Source organism: Cupressus sempervirens, chromosome 2, assembly GCF_028749045.1.
Source record: "Cupressus sempervirens isolate cs-2001-9-10 chromosome 2, ASM2874904v1, whole genome shotgun sequence".
Taxonomy (NCBI): domain Eukaryota; kingdom Viridiplantae; phylum Streptophyta; class Pinopsida; order Cupressales; family Cupressaceae; genus Cupressus; species Cupressus sempervirens.
Genome location: NC_143119.1, coordinates 688,175,174 through 688,197,380, shown reverse-complemented (window position 1 = coordinate 688,197,380; position 22,207 = coordinate 688,175,174). Strand labels below are relative to the sequence as shown.

Sequence of the window (22,207 nt, the reverse complement as noted above, 5' to 3'; positions counted from 1 at the left end):
CGTGCCCTTTTCATTGAGTCTCCACCACCTGACTTAAAAAACACACACCCCTACATAATATAAGTGCATGATGAATCCCTTTGGCTCTATTTTCTTTGGTGCATCTCATACACATCATCAGTCCCTTAGCTCTAATCTTGCCAAACCAATGTTGATCCCCTCATACTGTACCTATATGCTTCAACTTTGGCATACACCATAAGACCTAATACATGAGTATCCTTAGGTCGTTGGAAATCTTGCATCACCCAAAAATATGTTTGTCCTTTTGATTTCCTATTTGTATAGTTGCAATATTTCTTGCAGTGAACCTTCGATTTGGATAAGACAATGTTGCAAACCTAAAGGTATCATCTAGACCTCATGTTCTATATGTGTCTAGATCACACCTCATTTGGTTATTTCCTATTCAAGTTATGTTGGATTCTTCATGGGTTACTAATGTTCTTGCTAGATTCTTGACCATTTCATGTTTTATGATCTTGCAAAGCTATTTCTCAATTGATAAAACATACTGGCACATGTATCTAAATGTTCTTGGATCTTATGTGGAGTGTAATCTCATATCATAGTTGATTTCATGACTTATACGATGAGATCTATGTAATTTATGCCCTTCCCTATATCATAACATGTTTCCTTGATTCTTAGAGAGTGTAATCTATTCTTGGCCAACCTGCGTGTCAAGAAGTCTTTGTAAGGCTTATAATTGATCTATCTAGGTAGTATGTTGGTGATAGCATAAAGAAAGGTCTTGGAGTGAAGGTTAGCAACAATATTTCAACTTATAATAAAGCTTTTCTTCCTAGAGTGTAAAGTTGCATGTTGCAAGCCAATTTGATGTATATCCTTGATTCTACAATATAAAAAAAATGGTGTAGCATATTGTTTTTTTTGTGTCTAAGACTGTTAATTCTATTGTGTTGACTCATGTTGCATGGTTTGGATCATCTCCTTTGGGGATATTCCTACCATGATTATGTCAAGTAATATTAAAGCAAGTTTGATAATTATTTGTTAGCTAATCTAAGCTCCTAAGCTTGTGAAACCCTAGTGTTGTTATGAGGTGGTAGAGTATATCTATCCAGTTCACAATTGTTGGGGGTTTGAACAAAAGGATTGTAGAGCAATTTTTGGCTAATTAGTGACCTTTTTGGAGTTGTTATGCATTTCAAGAGTGAACATATTACCAAGTTGGAGGCAGATTGCAAGAATGTTTAGTAGATCATTGAGTGAGATGCAATTAATACCTAGTAGTCCAATCATCAAAGATAAGGCAATTGCATTGAAGGATTGGAAATATGTCACTTAGAAGGATGAGTCCTAGAAGGTTAGAACAAATAATGGAGGAATTAAAAATTGAAATAAGGGCTGATATTCATAATGCTTTGAGTGGATTATGAAGGAATCTTGAGACTAAGGATGAATATGAGTAAGTTGCTGAAGATCTTAAGAATGTAGATGTTGAGACCCTTGCAAAATAGGAAAGATTGTTGAGAACTATAACACAAGTGGGTAAGAGTAATATGGTGGATGTTTCTAATTTCTTTGGTTCATTACATCTTGAGGATTTGATAGCTTGGATAGGAGAATTAGAAGGTTACTTTGAGCTTGAGAATGTTATATAGCCACTAGAGTTAAGTTAGCACAAACCAAGTTGAAGGGTCATGCTACCTTATAGTGGAAGGAGTTGCAAAAGGAAAGATAAGATAATGGAAAAATGAAAACACTAGGAGGAGGGTGATAGTTTCTAGATTAAAGGCTAAATTTATGCATGAGATTATGATTTAGAATTATTCAAGAAGTTGAAGAACTTGAAGAAGATAGACATGAGTGTGAAAAAATACATCAAGGAGTTCTACAAGATGAAAATTAGACTTAGACACCAAGAGTTATCTAGGGATAAGGTATCCACATAGATTAATGGTTTGAGTTCAAGATAAGTGAAGTATGATAAGGATTAGTATAGTAAAGGATTTTTATCAGTGTGAATTGAAGGAGGAATTTAAGTGGAATAGGAAACAAGGTAATCCTAGAGGAAAATAGAAGCATGCTTGTAGAATTGGCAAATAGAAACAAACTATTAAAGAGAAACCTGATCAAATAACACTTAGGAGAGGAAGTCGAAACAAGGAATTCAAATGCAATCATTTCAAATGTGATGGCATAAGACATTAAAGTTGTCAATGTTATGATGGATTTAGTAAAAGATTAAGTAAACAAAACCTTGTGGCAAATGAGGAATGGGCTACTAATGAACTTGAGAAAGGTTTATCAAAATTTGAGATAGGAGAGCCTCTTATGCTTAGGAGAATCATGTTAAGAATGAAGTTGGACCTATAGAAAAAAAAAAAGAAATTTGTTTAGTTATATGCAAATTAGAAGGCAAATATTATAAGGTTATTGGGGATACTAGAAGTATCAAGAACCTAGTATCATAAGAGATGGTACAAAAGTTTAGGTTGAAAGGGCTTAAACATCTTTGTCCTTGTGGGATATTTAGTTTTAAGATGATCATATGGTGGAGGCGAGAGAATAATATTTGATAAATTTTAACATTTGACCCTACAAAGATGAAGTATTATGTGATGTTGCATCTATGAGTTCTTGTCATGTTCTGTACGGTAAACCTTGACAATATAATAAAGGAGTTATTTATGAAAGCAGATGAAACTTGGTCATATATAAAATGATTAATTTTTTTTACTTTGGTTTCCTTGAAGGAAGAGGGGAGAAGTGCAAGAAATCTGACCATTGTGAAGACTTGTTGTTTGGTGAAGTAGAATATGGAAGATATGCCAACATTTGGTGTAGTGCAAAATTGTGAGAAATAGGGAATTGAGTACCGACAAGGGTAAAGTTGAGTAATACAGAAGGACCTTGGTTGTTAACTAGATGAAGACTTGTGGAAGAGGCCAATCAGATAGATAAATAGGGGAAGGTGGTAGTAAAATCTAATTAATGTCTGATCATGAAGATTGGTATGGAACATAATAGAGAGGATTGGTGGATCTAATAGAGAATAGAGAAGATTTATAGAGAATGAGAGTTGGGCTATTTTGACTAAGAACAAGCACGAGATTTATGTCTTGGATCTTATAAGATGTTCATGAGTTCCTCTTATGGAACATCTTCTTCTCACTTGGGGTGTTTGATGTAGGAGTTGTTGTGATGTGGAGCCTGATCAAACTTAGAGGGTAATTTCTCCCTACTTCATTCAATGAGGTCATGGGGCAGCACCCCAGGTGCACTCCTTGTCATAGTACAGGGTGGGGTCGAAGGGCAACGCCCTTGTGAGCGTTGCCCCCAAAAGTTCAACTGACTTTATTATTGTAAAAGACATCAACTGCTATGTTTCTATTAGTCATCTTATTCTAGCCCTAATTTGTAAGAAACAAAAAGATTGTATAAAATGGCTTAGGGTTAGGGATTTCATAATATATGATGAGATTGTAGCTTCTTGTGGCGATATTGAGTTGTAAGGGATTGTGGATCGTAAATAGGTTGTAATCACTGGATAATAAGAATATTGGACTCACTATTAGGTGGACATAGCCTAGGGATTGAGTGAACCACATTAAAGCTTTGTGTCTTTGGTTCTCTTTCGTGCAATTTTTTATTTTTTGGTATTGGTTATATTTACATATAATTGTTATTTCTGTCTTGTTAATCCCAACATGAGCATCCTTAAGTTGTTGGCAATCTTGCATTACTCCAAAAATATGTTTGTTCTTTGACTTCTTGTTTGTATAGTTTTTTTTTTCATTAAACCTATGATTTGGATTGAATTGGTTATTACAAACCTAAGGGTAATATCTTGATGGCTAGAATTGCACCTTATTTGGTTATTTAATGCTTAAATTATGTTGGATTCTTTATGGGTTACTGATGTTCTTGCCAATTTCTTGACACTTTTTTTTTAATCTTGCAAAGCTATTTCTTGACCAGTGAAACATGTAGGCACATATATCAATGTTCTTGGATCTTGTGTGGATTCTAATCTTAAATCAAAATAAATTTTATGAGTTATGTGGTGAAATCTAAATAATCTAGGTCCTACCCTATATTGTAATATGTTTTCTAGATTCTTGGAGAATATAATCTATTCTTGGATGACTTGTGCGTGAAGTCTTTATAAGGCTTGTAATCAATCACTCTATACAATATGTTGGTAATAACATGAAGTAAGGTCTTGGACCAAAGGTTATCAATAGGATTCCAACATGTAATCAAGCCTATTTTTTAGGATTTTAAGGTTGCATATAGCAGGCCAATTTGATGTAAACCCTTGATTATGTGATAATGAAAAGATCAATGTCACATGGTCTTTATGTTATCTTATGTCTAAGATGATTAATTCCACTGCGTCAACTCATGTTGCATGGTTTGGACCATCTCCTTTTGGGACACTCCTGTCATGACGACGTCTTGACCCAAGCTACTAACACTAGCTTTTGTGATCTCATTTTCTTGAGTTCTCTTGACCACCATTGTGCCATTCCCTGAATGCCTTGGAACCACCACAACTCCCCCTTATCCAACTATTCACACTCCTTGAACTGTGCATTATGCTCCTTGAGTCTCCCTTGCTTAACATTGCATCCATCTTGAGTAACTTAGACTTATGAGTCCTCTTTCTCGTTATGCATACTACCAAAGCATACTTGGCACTACCAAAGAACATTGGAACAACTCGAGTTCTCTTGTCCATCCTTGCATGCTACCAAAACATGCCCAATACTACCAAAGAACTGGTGCCTCATGTTAGGCTCCCTCAGTCCACTTTTAGCCTTGAAACACCATTCTATTCCCCACAGGGGTACTTACCACCATAGCTAGCTTTGAATCCATCTCTTGAGTATTGAATTCCTTAACCCCTGGTTCTTATCTACATGACTTGTTGGTAAACTCTATTACTTATACATCCATCACATTCATACCAACTCCATGCACACATGAAATCTTAGCTCCATGGATTCCTCATGTAATACACATCTACTTAAGCACTATACATAAACATCCGACTCTGCAACATTCACCCACATAGCTCACCATAAACTTCAACTTTCCTACTTGGACAACCCATTACATAATTGTCTCCCATGTAGGGACTAGGTATTCCACTTCCCTCACTTTTGGGTCTTGGACAACTCGCCTAAAGTCATTTCCAACATTGCATCAACTACTTCGCTTCACTGAGATAAGGAACTTGAGCTTGCATCCACTACAAAACCTTACCACCCATTGATAAGACGAGACTGCTCCATTGATTCCTAATATCCATGGAACACCTTAAGCCTTACCACAAGTCTAGAGGAAATGACTACTCTTCTTCATCCTTCTAAAGGGAGGTTGGCTACCATACTCGCCCTTTATGCACTTTGAAATTTGCCCTCCATAATTACATCTCGAATTTGCTCTATGCAAGATCCTACTCTACAACTGCGAGTGGCTTCCAACACTACACTACACAACCACATAACATGCTCCTTAGATTCATTCCAAATGGGATCCTACACCAAAATTGTATGTGCCCCAAACACAAGACCACCTCATTGCATCAAAATTTCCCCTTTGAATAGGCACAATAACTACAAAGCCAATCAACCTAAAAAAGATATGGAACATAGAGCTATGAATCAACTATTGCCTTTCATCTTTCTTAAATTTTAAAAAGATTATGAATTGCTATAGAATTATGCAATCATGATAAAAAAAGTTTATTTTCCTTGATTTAATCACAAGTTTCTTTTTAAAAAATTGACACATACCACCATAAGTCCTCCCACGAGAGTCATTGGAAGCATTAATATGACTAATAATAATTATTATCAATGGACTGTAAACTTCTACGCTTATAATTATTAATTACCGAATACCACAAAATGTTTCCACAATTGCGAAGTACATTTGCCGTTGGCTGTGTTGGAATTTGAGATGACCCGCGGGCAATGAGCCGCAGGATAGAGAAAACTGAGGTGATGGGTTCTATTTGTGGTAGTTATTTTGAAATGGGTAGGCCGCGTAGGAGCCTTCATAGGGCTATTTGGTACAAATGCCCTGCGTACTCAAGTTCTTCGTATTGTCTTTTCTGCTCTGCACTCGCATGAATTTGTTTATATATATATTCATTCTGTACATACGTATATTCGTAATTCTATTTTTAATTTTTTAGACTGGGCTGTGATTCCTATGTGGGTTGTATAACTCCATTGTTCCTTTCTTTGGGCATAGGTTAACTGAGCTGTCGTAGCAATAGATGCTATTCAGAGGCTCTGTTTCTGCTTTATTCTCGTGATTATTTCGTTTTCTTCTTTGGGGCAGCAAGCTTTAATGAAATTGACCTCGAAATGCTTGCTGTGGCATTCGGTTGTAAGTGGTATTTAGGGAGGGTCTCCATGGGAGACATTGGATAAGTCGCAGATTTGTGGGCTTCAGCTAACCCCGATGGACCTTCATAATGCTGATCATTCATCCGCGGATTCCAAGAAGCTGAGCAGCAAGGAGAAGAAGCTAAAGCGCAGGGAGGTGTGGTGTTTTTAAACATCAATTTCCTTTGAAAGATCAAATTGGTGTCTTTCTTTATCCTGGTTTCTGTTATAGGTATCTGCTTGTAGTGGATTTTCCTTGTGTACTCATGCATGTGGTAGGGTGTTCTTCTGAAATAAGTTATGGGTTCTTAGCAGTGGCTGGTTTAAAAATTACTTGAAAATTAGCAATTTCTTGTAACCCACCCCATTTTGAGCTTATTGCGCAGATTATTTGCAAAATGAGCACGTAATATTCTGGTTTGGAAAGCACTTTCTTTTGTAGACACCTTATCCTGTCAGTTTGTTCGCTTCTGTATAAGCTTTCTGTCAGCTATTCTAGTTTTGGATGTAACTTCACGGATTTTATGTTTTTTGATGGAATTCAACGGACATGGTTTTTCTGGACAACAGATAAGTTTGCATGTAAAAGAGTGGTATTTTCTCTACATTTTTCGGGACCATAGAGAGAAGTACAGGAAAAAAGGAAAATTTCCCAATGGGGTTGTGGAAGAGAGCATATTAAAAAGACAATTTTCCCTTTCCAGTGACTGTAGTTGTACACAAATTAACTTGATTCTAGATTCTGCGATTTTTATTTTTCAGATGTTAGCTTAAGCTCCACTTTGTGCTTTTTAGTGCACCATGCAGAGTATAAAGTTTTGTACTGATGAAAAGTGGAATTCCCTTCCCGAATTTATATAGCTAACAGATTTCTGAGCATTACCCATTTTATAAGTTGTCAGTGCACGCATACAATTGTTCAATTAGGCATATATCCACGATATCAAGTGTTGAGAATTATTTATAACTTCTGAAAGGGGAAAATAAAGGCAAAATAGCTTCTGAAATTGGCAGTTTTTTACCTTCTGTTTAACATGGCATCAGTGCAGAAAAATGGGTCCTTGGAGTGGTGATGTAAAAGGCAAAGACAAGTTTTGGATGTTTTGATTAAATCATAGCAGTCAAGCTTGAGTTTTCATTCTTGAAGCTTTGGCTTGGTTCAGCCTTGTGACAAGTAGAGTTTGCTTGGTCCTCAAGATTTGCTCAAAAGTCACCGAGGCATGATATATGGAAAACCGTCTTTTTGATACTTATGGATTCCGAACATGAGAGTCAGTGGGATGTTAGATAAAAAGACTCAAGAACACATGTTAGCTATAAAACGCACAGTAAAGAGCATTTCTTCATATCATTTTTGTAGCCTAGTTTTTTTGTGGAGGATGCCTTCTACCTCGCAACAACAAAATTGACCTGCATAACAACATTTTTGAGTGATGATCTGCCTCAACCTATGCTTCACTGAGTTACACGGACAGGGATGGCAGGGGACAAGGGATGTGTTTCTGGCACAGGGTTCTTTTGAGCCAATTTTTAGGGAATGGCAGGGGACTGCTGTTAACAAAACAGGGGCAACTATAGACATTTTAGCAGCTTAATATATAGCATTAGACTTGAATTCAGATTTCATATGAGAATTGATACAATGACACAAGTACTCCATTGTAAGCTTGATTCCCAAATAAAGAAGCAAATTTTATACAAATTATGATCATGCTTTGCATAAAGCATCTGTGTCCTTATCCTTCATACTGACCTCATTAATCCACCAATGTTCAACAAAATCAGGAACCCAATGTCTCTTTCCATCCCTAATTGTCTGCTATAGCAATTGGAGAGCACACAATGTTATTGGAAGGGTGTGTTTTGTTTGAATCATTCTTAATATACCACAAGCAGGATTAAACAACGTGAATAAATGTTTTTCTCTGAGAACTCAAGATGGCAAATTTAATTTTATCCTAAGTTCCAACAATAATTGACACTGATTTCTAGTTGTGAAGAGTATAGAACATTGTAACTGGAAAAGGCATTGTCATTTCAAAATTTCAAGTAATTGATAAACATCCCAGTGTGATGGGAACTAAATTAGTAGTCTGATCCACATTTCTCTATAGTCATTTGCACATGTCTTTGTTAAATTAATTCCTCCACAAACCAACTAATCAACCACTAGCTTGCATGACTACTTCATAACACGCTTAACAAAGTGCAATTTGATGGTCAAAGCAATAGTTTGCATAAGCTGATTACCATGGCAGGTCAAGAATTAGTCCAATTTTTTTTATTGTTTTTTGTGTTCACAAAATGGTCTCAAGCTGTCTTGAAAAGGGTATGCATGTGGGTATGGCCAAAGTTCGTTCCCATACCGTCCCTGGTGTTGGTTATCAAAACCGTTGATTAGAATCCTACGAGCCTTGCCTGCTCGATGCTGGGATGTCTAATTAGTTGTGGCCAACTTGACAGGATCGATCAGTTCGATCTAGATCCTTTGCGCTTTTGGTTCTGCAAAACCAAGGCCTGTACACCTGATCTTGGACAACAAACTTGAATCTAAGATGTTTATAGCAGATAAATTCAACGCAAAGACAACTTCCCTAAATGACAAGATTTCAAAGAAATTTCTGGATTGCGAATGATGAGTATTAATCTTCGAATTATGATTAATTTAATAAGTTTGAGAATGCTGAAATAAGATTAAAAGTGAATTACCAAAACAAATAGATATCAAACCCTTAACAAAAAAAGATCAAAATATTGCTAGCAAATAGATTGAGAAATATGAGCGAGTTAATGATCAGTGCTGAAATTTAAAAGGGCTATAGCGTCAAAACTATATGTTTTCACATACAACTTTATGATATTATGATATTAAATCTATAAACAAATCAATTATTAGGATGCGTCAAATTATTTTGTTTTATGCATGCTTAAATTAGTCTATAATGTTTTAACCTTTAAAGGGACAAAATAGATACAAATAAGGAAACGATTACAATATTCCACAATATTTGTATTTATCAGGTTTAAACAGCCATGAATAATTTGATCCACCTATCCTAATAATATATTATTGATAGAAAATTAAAATGATCACAAATGACGAACAATATAATAATTGTACTCTAAAGAAAATAAAATCTTACTTATTATATTGCGGAAAAATTCGTGTTGAAGACACTCAAATGTAGATGCTACACTCAACACAATTTTATATCACACAATATTGAAATATTCACCCAATAATTTCGCTATCTAGGAGCTTAGATCAATTTCAATCTCTTCTAGAAAAGGAGTTTTGATAATATATATGCTTCAGGAATACCAAGAGTTTTTGAAAATATAATGAATGGTGGCTTGTTTGATTTTTTGTTACATATATTTATAGAGGGCTGGAGGATGTCGGTTGCCTTACCAAACATTGCAACCTTTCATAAATAAAAACTAATCAATATTTAAATATGATTTAAAGACGATTTAATTATAACCGGCAACTACATCTTTCTTGCGGCTTATAACTTTGGACGCATTCTCTCATTCCCGAGGTTGCCTTTTCTGTGCGATTCCATTTACTTAACAACAATTCGTAGGCCATATTCAATGATATTCAGTCATAGCATCCGCATGGAACTCCTATTACATAAGCAAGCTCCCAAAAACCACATCACAGACCATCGGGGCCTCGTATTTTATGCGGATGTTCGAATATAGTTCAAATGTGGTCCGAAATACTTTGTAGAAGCACGCCCTTTATCATATTCAAGTCGCTGTCTCCCTTTGAAGATGTCTTCATCCTTGTTGCTTTCCTTTCTCAAGTCATCTAATGGTTTGGGAATTCTTATTAGAAACGATGTCAGAATTCAGAGGACTTGGTTTTACTGCAATTTCACTGAACTTGACATCTTCAATGTGTTCGCAAAGATATTTGAAATGATCTTTCGTTCCTCTTGCTTGTAGATGGTGTTTCTTTTACTAAGTTGAGGCTCACTGGAATAAGCCAGTTCCATTTCTTATTCGTTCTCTGGCATCATGAAGGTCCTTCCTCTTCCACTTGAACACTTGTATCAACAACAGAATAATAAATACTAGTAATCAAACCAGAATAAATAAATTGACTTGCATATATGGCCGGAAGTTTTTTTGAATATATCCTTCACTCTAATCATCAATTCATTCCTTTTCCAAATAATGATTCCCTTGGTTTCCTTATTCCTGCTTTATTGCTCATCATGACACATCCTCAGTATGTCTCATACTGTAAGAGACTTTACAGCAGATAAAAAATTTCCCCCTCAGAAAGATACTGCATAGTATGTTGGCAACATCCACCATTCACACATGCGCAAGCATTCAGGGAGTTAATGATTTTCCTCGCTTATCTCTAGGCTTTATGGATCTCAGGTCGTGGTATATTTTCTCCATAAGAATCCGGCAATCATTTCCTCTGAGCATTTTCTAATTCATTAGACGCTGAGTATTGTGAAGTCATCATTGGACCTAGATTAATATTCCTTCAAAGCCAATGATATTGAGAAATACAAAACTTTTCTTGCTTTCACCTTCTGCGATCTAGGAGTCTATTGTGCCTTCGAGAAATTTCCTTGCAGAATTCATGAAGAACAAGTGCCAAGCTAGAGTGTATATTATTGTTATCAAAAAGTGCTCCATTCTTGATATTTTGACTGTTAAACTTTGATCCCTGAACCATCTCTAATCTGATCCTTATTATTAATGCAATGATGTTTGATATCAATATGGCTTCAGCCGTGATACAATTATTGTTTCTCACATGATCATATAATCCTATAACATTAGTCTGATGCCTTTTAGTGACTATATCTAAATGGAGAAAAGCCATACACGGTTAAGAATAAGGAAGAAATATATAAACTCATAATATTGGCAACCTGATTAGGTAATTAAAAGAAAAAACATGATTGAAAAGAGGCATTAGTTAGGTAGACAAAATTGGAAATGACAGAAGTTGAAGTCACAAAAAATTAATGCTGCTCCTATGCTGCACTCTTCAAATTAGAATGGAGACTCAGAAATTTTGGCTCCATCACCTAGGATGGGTGTGGGGGCTAAAATTCTAGGGGATGTGTGTTAGCATGAATGCTGATGGTATTCCTTCGGGGGAGTATCCTAGGCATTGGAGAGATGGTTAGCATGATTGACATGTTGTATTCATGGCTGTGTTTGTCATTGATGTCAACATATTATTGTTTCTGTAAAGATTGATAGAGTAGCAGATAGAGAATGAGGTCGTACGGATTGTGTATTGATAATTAGGTCAAGCGCAGTTGGGGATGTGTTCTACATCGTATCTTGATGAAGTGGACAAGTGTGCGTATAGGGAATCAAAGACATGCGAAAGTTATTCATGAATTGCAAAAGACAGTAAGCAGACAGAGTACCTAAGAAACTGTTTCTTATGTTTGGATTGTATATCTTAACATGGATAGAATCATGATGAGCACAGTTAGACAGTGATAGTAGACAACCTAATGATGACGTTGACAAGTGCACAAGGACCGAGGTCACAGGTGTGAGAACTTGTGGTTATTTTCCTTGTGGTGAAGTGTGACAAGAAAGAAAGTGTGTGATATTCGAACTATTTGGCAAATGCGAGTAAGCAATCCAAGGGATTATTGGATGTGAGTTGGTGATCTGGTATTGAGATCAGAGGAGGATTGGTCCGGTTAAGAGGACAAAGGAGTTTGAGATCATTCATTTCTATTAGTCTGCAAGGGATAATACAGAGGTCAGTTGGACAGTGAGTTGGGGGTGATCTTACCCCTGAAGCTGTTTGGATAGTGGGTTCATTTGCCTTCTACAACTTGTAATAGGGTTGAGACAACTTCTAACAGAGTTGGAATCTCATAAAAGGGATTCAAAGTCTCCTAACAGGAATTGATATGTATTGAATGTATTTCATTGACTCTTAATAGAGTCTATCCTCTTACAAGGAACTTTTATATTAGTACATCATTTTGTGGGTACCATCCTCACCGGGGATTTCCCTTTGATCAAGGGTTTCCCTAGTTGACATATCTGGTGTTATTGTGTATGTGTATCTTCTTATGGTTGCTGATTATATTGCTCACATGGTTAAGGATTAATAAGATTGTTAAATGTTTTAATAGTTGGATAACTGATTCACCCCCCCTCTCAGTTATCTTGGTGGACTTTACTTTCTAACAATGTGTCCTCGCGGAGCACAACTGCAAATTCCTTTTGGAATGGATATTTTATCAAATTCATTATATTTTAGTTTTCAGGCTATGGAAAGTGTTAAAGTTGATTTTCTCATCACATGGTTGAAAAGAATAATCTATATTATGTGTTTTGTTTGCGAGGCCATGGAGGGGGCTAAGAAAACCATTTATGGAGTAGATAATTTTTATGGGTTTTCTTATTTTTTATGTTTATTTTGGTAATCTATTGAACATTTATTATTTTGGTGTTTGTTGAACTGTGAACATATGTTGGCAATTTTTATTCTACATCTGCTGGTGCTCATTTGCATCCTGATGATGGATCACAGAGTGTGATCTGAAATGTTGATGAAGAAACACAAACACAGTCAAATTCAGAAGCAATATCAAAATTTAAGTTATGGATTGTGGAAATCTTATATTGTTGATATTAAACATAGTCTACCAAAAAAAATGAAACACACATTATAACACATGTTGGCCATTATCATTATGGAAATCAAAAGTTGCAAAGACTAATTATATCACGAAAATGACTCACTGATTACCCATCTGTAGGCTAGTAGATAAATAGGTCGGGGATATATAATAGTTAAGATTTTATTAGATTACAATTACAAAGAAACCACCGAAAAACATAACTGAAAACATGAGAGTTCTACTGTCAACAGCATTTGATATTGTTTTTACTTTCCTAAAAGTCAATGTCAAAAGTTTCAGTCATCATTGCTAGTGTTAACATTCTGTTTCCTGGTCTGAATTCAAAATTTGCTTGCTATTTTTTCTTGCATCAAAAATCAACTTCAGAATCCACTGGGTCCTCTACGTTCTGTTATACATTTCATTCTTTATTATTAACAAAATTTGGAATATTATAACCCTGGTTTTTCACATATTCTTTTTGGTTTTCTTTATACATTCTATTAAATTGCAATTCTCTTTGTCTTCTTTTTCTATACAATAGTCAGTTTATTATTCATCAGTCTCTTTTATAAAATAGCAATGCCTACCTTTTGGGACTTTCATAACCATTGTAACCTGTACAATAAAGTAGAGAATTATGAAATTACTGAAATTCTGGTGGGCATTTTCTCTTGCCTTGGCTTACCTCATTACTTAATTTTATTATTTCCAAAGTTAAGATTGGTTTGAAGAGAGAAAGAAAGTATCCTCATTATTTGATCACACAAGATGAAGATGGTCCTTCAGGAATCAAGCGTGTATGTCAAACACATCCCAAAACAAACGATTTAATGATTAATGCACAACAATGAAATGGGAGTATAGTTATTTAAATGCATCGTGTACTTCTATCAAAGTCATAAAGATGGTTATTTGTTGAAGTTGATTGGCACAAACCTTTATAGACGTTTAAGTAAGTGTATGGTACACTGTGGAAGAGATACGAGGGACATAAATCTGACGTATTTCTTCAATTTGATAATGATAAAAAAGAAACCAGTTTAGGTCATGAATGTGCCAGTATTTAGTGACAGAGGCAACCTATCTGCCCTTGTGGCAAGTTTGTTGGATATGTATGATAGCCTAGTAAGTAGATTAGTATTACTAGGTTAGGAGGAAAAACAATAAAAAATAAGATAAGGAGTACCCCTGATTGCAAAAACCGAAAGAAAGATGCTTTGTAAACCCAGCCAGTATCAAAAAAACCGAATAATGAAGCATTGAGTAGATCTAGTCTATTGTATCAGATAATGATAGCAAGATCTCTCATATTCAATACAAAAACGAATCAATGATGACAGATTAAGTTATTTGTGTTAAATGTACCCAGTAAATGATGGTTGCCTATTGAATACATGTTTTCTAACGCTTGCGTTCACTTTTGATGTTGTGAATTTATTGGTAAAGAGATAACGTCATTTTCTATCAAAATTTGGATAGTTCCAATCTTTTCATTTTTTGTGTTTTCCCTGTGTTTTTACAGTGTGACTTGTACTCTTGTTTTTTCATCTGACCAAGACATTCCCAATTCCGAGTCACGAGATGTTGTTTGAGGTGGCAAATGAATCCATTGCAAGTGCAGTGCAATAACATAATATACAGCATATTCATGTCCAGTAGAGTTTATATTGCAATGCTGAAAATTGTAAATGATCAGAACAGCGGTCAGAAAAGGAAGGAAATAAAAATATAATACATGTTAATTTCCTTAAAATCATAATACATGTAAATTTTCCTTTATGGTAATGAGTCAACTTTGAATAGAATATTCTCAATTAGTCTACCTCCCCATGCATGGGTGCCACCCACTCTGCAGGTAGGGAGGGCAAATGGCTTTCCACCAACCTACTCCCGTTCTAGATGAACCCCTTTCCGATAAATGTCTAAAACCCCAGGGGCGTGAAATTCACTATGCAGTGCTGACAGGAATTCTAGTTAGACTAACCAACCACCCCTAAAACCGCAGGTATAGATTGGGTAACTTTAAGTTTTCAACTTCTCATGATTTACTTACCTTCTAACAAACATATACATTTTTGCTTATTTATTCTAATGACTTGTAACAACCTGTTAGCTTAACTAGGACCTTTAGACACTTGTTTCTGGCAAGATTTATTGGTGGCAACTGGCACATGGAAATGGGTGGTCGCCTCATGCAACTCAGCTTGCATGTTTGCGCACTTTCTGGAATTCACTATTTGTATGCAACCCCTGGATCCTCTTTTTCAGATCCAATGATGACACATTGTCACTATTTCATTCTGTAATATATGAATAAAATGACATATACTAAAAAAACAATGATTTTCGCAATTATTTTTTGTGCAAACAAAGAAACAATTATATGAAGATGTGCAGAGAAAACAGCAATAATATGTGCTTATACTTAGTCTGCTGACCAGGAATTAGCGAAAAAGAAAGCTGTCGATGAAGCTATTAAAGCCGCATATGTGAAAGATGACCATCTAGCTGACTTCCCTGCTTTTCATACATATGATCGAAATGGTAAGAAACCAACATTATGCTGGTGTAGAGAGGTTGAATATACACATTGTTTTTATTATCTGTTTGGCTTTTTCACTCCCACTGGGCCATTACCTGTTACTTGCATTTCATATATCTTATGATACTTGGGATCATCTTTCTCCATTTATTAATTAGATATTTGTCTTGCAGGCTTATTGGTTCACCTGAAATCAGGATCAGGAGAATATCTGTCTTCCCCCATGAAGCGATATATACAAGAACTTCTTAAGGTTGGATCATACATTTTAAGAATGAATATTGGTAATGATTTTTTGGAAATTGATTTCATTGCAGCTTCTCTTTGTGAATGTGATTTGGAGTAGCAATAAACATTTTTCAATTTTTGTATTCATTTGGGAGTAGAACTTTACGAACTTTAAGTATAAAAGCATTTTTTGCTTGCTCTAGGTTAATATGGAGGATGTGTATGGACCACAATGGGTTGCAGAAGAGAAAATTAAACGGAGAGAAATGGTTTCTCAAGAAGCTCTTTATATTTTTGTCCAAAGCTTGCAAAGTGCACATCATGATGGTATAAATGACAGGGAAGGTATACACAAGTGTTACTGGACAGGTGATGGGGACCCTGTGGTTGCATTTGTGCATTATCGATTTATTGTTGAGGAAGAAATACCTGTGGTCTATGTTTATGAACTTCAGTTAGAGAAGTGCGTACAAGGAAGAGGTCTTGGCAAATTTCTGATGCAATTAATTGAGCTTATTGCACACAAGGTAGTTCTTTATGTAAAGTTTGATCTTTTCAATGTACCTAAATGTTAGCAGTCTTCACATGGGCCACCCTATGGTAGAAACCATAAAGCAAGTTGACTGAGCACTGGGCTAGAGTGAAGCAGTCACATTTGCACATCTTCACAATATTTTAGCATCGTATCCATTATAAATATTGCAACCTCATTATATGTCCTTTGGCTGGGCTTGATTTTTCATTTTTCAAACAGAACAATATGAGGGCAGTAATGCTTACTGTGCAGAAAAGGAATACATCTGCAATGAATTTCTATACTACCAAATTGCGGTAAGGTTCAGGAATTAAAAATTACCAATTGTATTAGGTTGCAAACTTTGGAGTGATTGGAGTTCTAACTTTGTTGAAATGATAAAGTCACATTCTTTTGTATTTCTTACTGATCACAAGTTGCTAATTTTGGAGTGATTCAGAGTTGACGTCTTTACTTTTTTTCTAACTGCTAAAATGATAGTTATATCCTTTTCTTGTTCCACATTTACTTTTTATAAGTTTGTGAGGATGTGATCTAGTTTTTAGTAAATTCAGTGATGCCAAGCAAGTTGGATATACTGATATTTTTCATTCTTGGCTTCTTATGCTATGTAGATACACAGTTTCAAACATCTCACCATCACGAGTAGATCCACTGGTGAGGATTTCTAAGGACTCTTATTTTACTGAGATCATTGCATTTTGCATACACCACCATCTCTTGTATATACAGAAGTTTGAACTGGCTCTTCACTGCCTTCTTGACATATAGCTGTTGTCGGTGTCTGGCGAGGTTTGTCACAATGTTTATCTTGATAATAGCTGTTCTTGGGATCAGCTTAAAAGCTGCGTGCTGTTGTTAGATCTGTCAGATCATCTGTAGTTAGATTGAATGTCTAGTTACTTGTTTAGGATGTTAGCATTACGTCAATCTGGGCAACTGGCAAGCACTGTAATGAAGTATTTATTTGTGGGGAATCACCATAATGCTCATTTAAAAAAAATTAACCTTTTTCCAGACAAGCCTTGTTGTTCACTGACAATATTCATTTGGTTGATTGTGGGAAAATATGGAAATGAGATAATTATTTTGTGGATTAACATCGTATTCATTTCGCAAGTTTAATGCCTTTGTGCACTAAGACTCAGATTTCTCTTTTCAAATTTTGATATTGTGGACATAGATTGGAGCAGATAAGAGTTATGAAATACTTTGCAAGACTTTTTCCTATGAAGCCAAGACTAAGCTTGAGGTATGTTGTTCTTGCAAATTCTGTTGCATTTTGAAAATGTCATTATACTTGTTATGCTGTAAGATGATTGAAGCAAAAAACCCCATGGTAATAAAAATTTCAAAATCACATTTGAACAGTCTAGAATCTAGGGTATGTATGGTAGTCTATGTTTCAAAACATTAGTCGATGACCATATAACTATTTTTTGGGGTTGCTCGTACACAGGAAGATGGTTGCTCAGGGGCTAACTAATTTGGGCGAAAAGCTGAAACTTTCAAACGTCAGATGCTTCATACTTATTTTTGTCACAGAGGTATATGAGAAATATGTACACAAGGTTTCAACTGCTAATGTTTGAAAGGAAATTTCCTTTTAGGAAATTAATGCATTCATTTATTATTCTTTATTGATAAATATGGCATATTTGTGTATAATATATAGTTTATAGACCTGCGTATAGGAACAAATGCTTTTGGCACTCCAAATTTTGTAGCCAACCCTTGTAAGTAATGTACACAGACACGTCCATTTACATGGTACAGATCTAAAAAATGAGAATTGTCTATTCACAGGAGATGATGCTTTTTGCCTCTTACAATTGGTGATGCAAGTTTATATAGAAGATACACCTGAGAATAAAGAGTTTATTGTGCAATTAGTAGTTTCAATGTTCTAATGTGAAATTTTATCAGATAATTGACATTTATGTCTAGTTTTTTGTCTTTGCTGAGTTTATTTAGGTTTTTAATATTTATGCTTGTACAAAATGCTAGGTTTATTAAAGAATGCCTGTCAAAAGCAATGCTGTGATTTTTTTTTATTTAAAAAATTGACATTGTGATTGAAATTAATTTAGTTTTTTTTTTTTTCTTTAAAAAATGCGCCGGGTAAACTTTTTAACGTGACCAGTAGCGCTGGCGCGACACGCCCACCGGTACCACGGGGACGGGGGAGACTAGAACCCGTGACCAACCCCCTGCAACAGGGAAGATTTAGCCAACCAAGCTAGGGGCCCTGCCCACAAAATTAATTTAGTTATTGTTATTGCCTGTTGAGGATAATAGCTTTGGTCAGATATAGAATGATAATTGATTTTATGTTGCGTATATATACATGTATGTGCGTATATATATATCAGTATACTTTGTATACACTGATACACACACTTATTTAAATTGTTTATATCATCATTTATATAAATCAATTATCATTCATATAACTGATTGAAACACCATATGTTCCAAGTATATTATTGATCTGCATATAGAGATTATTACTTGCAGATTATTGCTATTTCACGTTTCATATAGGATCCTGATCGGGCATTATTATCGGTGATCATTTTCAGATTGGATATTTATTTATTTGTGCAAAGATCAAATCAGATTAAATTTAATAAACATTTGTGTTTGTTAAGTAATAAATCCTGATTACAGATCGGGTGTCTAATTCGATCTGAAAAGGCACACTCATGAGACATGTCATGAACGGACATATCTCAGGAATGTGCCTTTTCATATCAAAGTAGAGGCATATTTCATAATAAATTAGCTAGATCAGATTCTAGCAAATTAAATTCTAATGTTGTGTGAATGTTGTCCTTGTTGAGAGGGAGGCACCATTTAGAGGGTCTGGCACATCTGTCATAGTTAAACTTGGAAGTCAAGAGGTTGATGTATGTAATTGGTGCTTCAAGAAGGGAGCACATCAACATGAATGCCTGTTATAGCCCAATCTTGGGATAAATCTAAAGTTTATTACGTTCACTCATGAAATCAGACAAGTACAATTGTGTACGAGAAAGTACTCCTACGAATAATGTTGTGTTCAAAACAGAGAGTTGCTAGATCTGCTTAGTGTGTCTTTGATCATAGTGATTCAGAGGGAGTAGACTATGGAGATGGGTTCTAGACAAAGAACGAATGGCTGATATTCTCATCCAATCTTTTGCTGAAGTAAAGTTTGTGCATTTGGAGACTAGCTTGGAGTTGTGAAGAATAAAGCCCTTGCTAAGAGGGAGTCAGCATCAATGATATTTTGAAATGTACTTTATTAGATTCTTTGTTGTGAGAGAGAAGCTTAAAGAGAAACCCTTGTTCCACCCTTTCGGAGTAGTTGTGATGGATCCACCCTTTGATATGGTTCATGGTGGATGTCATATGTGTGATGCCATGACAACACCACGTGAGAAAATTTGTGGTGACTCTTTGTAAAATCTTTTATTGTCATGTGTGTGACTCGATGACTTTATGCCCCCCCCTCCACAATGTACATTGAAAGGTGACGCTCTTTCAGATAATATACGCTTTGTATCTAACATTGTAAGGTGATGAATTTACAATGATTAGATTAAAGAGATCAAATTTCCACAATCCATTGTATTGTATTGATATGTTTTTGGATTCAATTGTGTTAAGATTTTTACCATCAACATTTTGAATCACACTATGTGATCCATCATCAATATGAAGGGCAAGAGATGCATAACAAAGTAGGTTACAGATAATGGCTGACCCAAAAGATAAAGGGAACAAGGCAAGAAAGATAACACACAACCTGAGGTTGAAGAATGAAAATAAATTAAAAATAAGAAACAATAATAGAGTAGATAGAAGGACAAGGGGCTAGAAGGAACACACTCCAAGGACAAACCAGAAAAGAATTAGAAACTAAAAGCACCAATTAAATAAGTGTTGAATGTTTGTAAATTAAAAAGTGAAGATATCAAAAATATATAAGAACATTTCAAATATGATATAACTAAGAGTGTGCCTTAAATCATATATTGACGAAATATAACAAGAATATAGTAGAATATATCACATATACATAGGCAAAAGATGTGAAATGGACAAAGATGATAAATACATAGGCAAAAGACGTGAAATGGACAAAGAATTTATCTTCCCCAGCTAAGAGGGAGTGTTGAGGATGATAGTTTTGGCCAGATATAGAATGATGATTGATTTTATGTTGCACACACACATATTTAAATTGTTTATATCATTACTTATAAAATCAATTATCATTCATATAACTGATTGAAAAACCATATATCCCAAGGATATTATCTATCTGCATTTAGAGATTATTACTTGCTGAATACTGCTATTTCGTGTTTCATATAGGATCCCAATCGAGCATTATTATCTGTGATCATTTTCAGATTGGATATTTATTTATCTGTGTAAGATCAAATCAGTTTGAACTTAATAAGCATTTGTGTTTGTTAAGTAATAAATCCCAATTAGAGATCAGGTGTACGAGATATGTCATGATGTGTCTGTTCCATGAATACTTAATGCAGATCCAATCCACATAAGGAGATATTAAAATCAATAAATGTTCGGCCTTTTAGGGATTAAACACTACTAGTACAGATTCGGACTTTTGAATTTATGTCCATTATTTTTCAATATTGATTTAGCATCATGTTTAACATTGCATATGGGTGGGTGATTTGTTTTCCTTGGTATTTTTCACCCTATTATGTAGGAAAAATCACTAACACAGAGGAAGGCTCCTGTGCAAATTCCCTTTGTCCTGGTATTCTGCAATACCATTCACTTGGTTTTAGATGCTTGTGGCCATCATCAAAGAACTATTTTGACTTACAATCCCATATCTTTTCTTTAGCCTTCGTCTTCACCTTCGGTGGCTGGTGACGGATATAGTAGTGTCTATTTTAACTGAGAATCTGCGCAGATGGCTGGGTCCAGTTTTCTCCTTCCCATGACTGCATGATATCTCCATATTATGCATTTTAAATGTTATCAACTCTAATTTTTTGGAGGATATGGATTGGAATTTGAATTGGTTTGTGTCTATGAATCTAAAAGGCGATGTTGATGAAGAAATTATCAAAAATGTTTTGCAGCAAGAACTGTTTGAATAGATATAATCACAGTAGCTTTTGTAATCACGGCAAGCAACTACAGGCAGTTTCATGATTTGGGATAAAAGCTAAATTATTTTTCAATTGCTGTTATTTCCTTCGGCCCTTTTGAATTGTTATTTTTCTTGTTCATTTGAGTTCTGTGCAGTTGCTATGATGTTTTGAACTGAGGAAATTAGCTGCAAAAGATCTTGGGATTTTGCTGATTCAGGGACATGTAGACATCATGGAAGGAGCAACAATCAGTAGGATAAGTAATTGTAGAAACAGGTAAGTTTTTGTCCATGGAAACTTTATTTTGAAAATGACATGAGGGAAAGTTGAAATAGTACCTGTATTTTCTGGAGTTTCATAAATTATGTAAGAATATCTTCTGTGATGTACAAGTCCATAGGTGTGGCCCTTGGTTTGGAAGGAAAACTTCTTCGATATATTCGTTTGGTTTCGTCGTTCAGAGATTCTCAGGCCAATATACAAAAGAGATATGCTCCCTATTTGACAAAGAAAAGTCTGCCGTTTTCTTCAACTTTTCTACAGATGACTGTGCTTTGAAAAACCTTTTCAAATTAGGAAAATGGTAATCAATTAACATTTAACCCTATGGTTTCATGCTACTGCTTCCTGCTATTTTCTGGGGAAAATAAGTGGTCTAAGGAGTTTTCACTGTAGATTATGGAATCTGATCTTAAAATGGAGCAACCAGTGTTGAGGGATTACGATTTTCACTCTGAATGGATTGTGAGGGTTCGAAATATGCAGCCATT

General features: G+C 35.2%; 1 protein-coding gene across 4 annotated transcripts in view; it reads left to right on the top strand.

Annotated features, from left to right (window-relative positions):
- Positions 1–5,922: 5,922 nt before the first annotated feature.
- The window catches only part of LOC149575257 (uncharacterized), a 36,180-nt gene continuing 19,895 nt past the window's right edge, over positions 5,923–22,207 (top strand). Inside the window, exons 1-9 of one of the 4 annotated variants that reach the window (XR_016360143.1) lie at positions 5,923–6,528; positions 15,451–15,553; positions 15,725–15,804; positions 15,983–16,306; positions 16,534–16,610; positions 16,929–16,971; positions 17,498–17,566; positions 17,774–17,861; positions 21,592–21,713. Coding sequence is in view for 2 of the 4 variants with exons in the window: in XM_089815051.1 (XP_089671177.1) it covers positions 6,448–6,528; positions 15,451–15,553; positions 15,725–15,804; positions 15,983–16,306; positions 16,534–16,610; positions 16,929–16,971; positions 17,498–17,566; positions 17,774–17,800 (804 nt within the window). In the remaining 2 variants the exon portion in view is untranslated. Of the gene's footprint in view, positions 6,529–15,450; positions 15,554–15,724; positions 15,805–15,982; positions 16,307–16,533; positions 16,611–16,928; positions 16,972–17,497; positions 17,567–17,773; positions 18,204–21,591; positions 21,714–22,207 lie in introns of those variants that run through there. The other 3 variants (XR_016360144.1, XM_089815052.1, XM_089815051.1) reach the window with 3 other exon arrangements.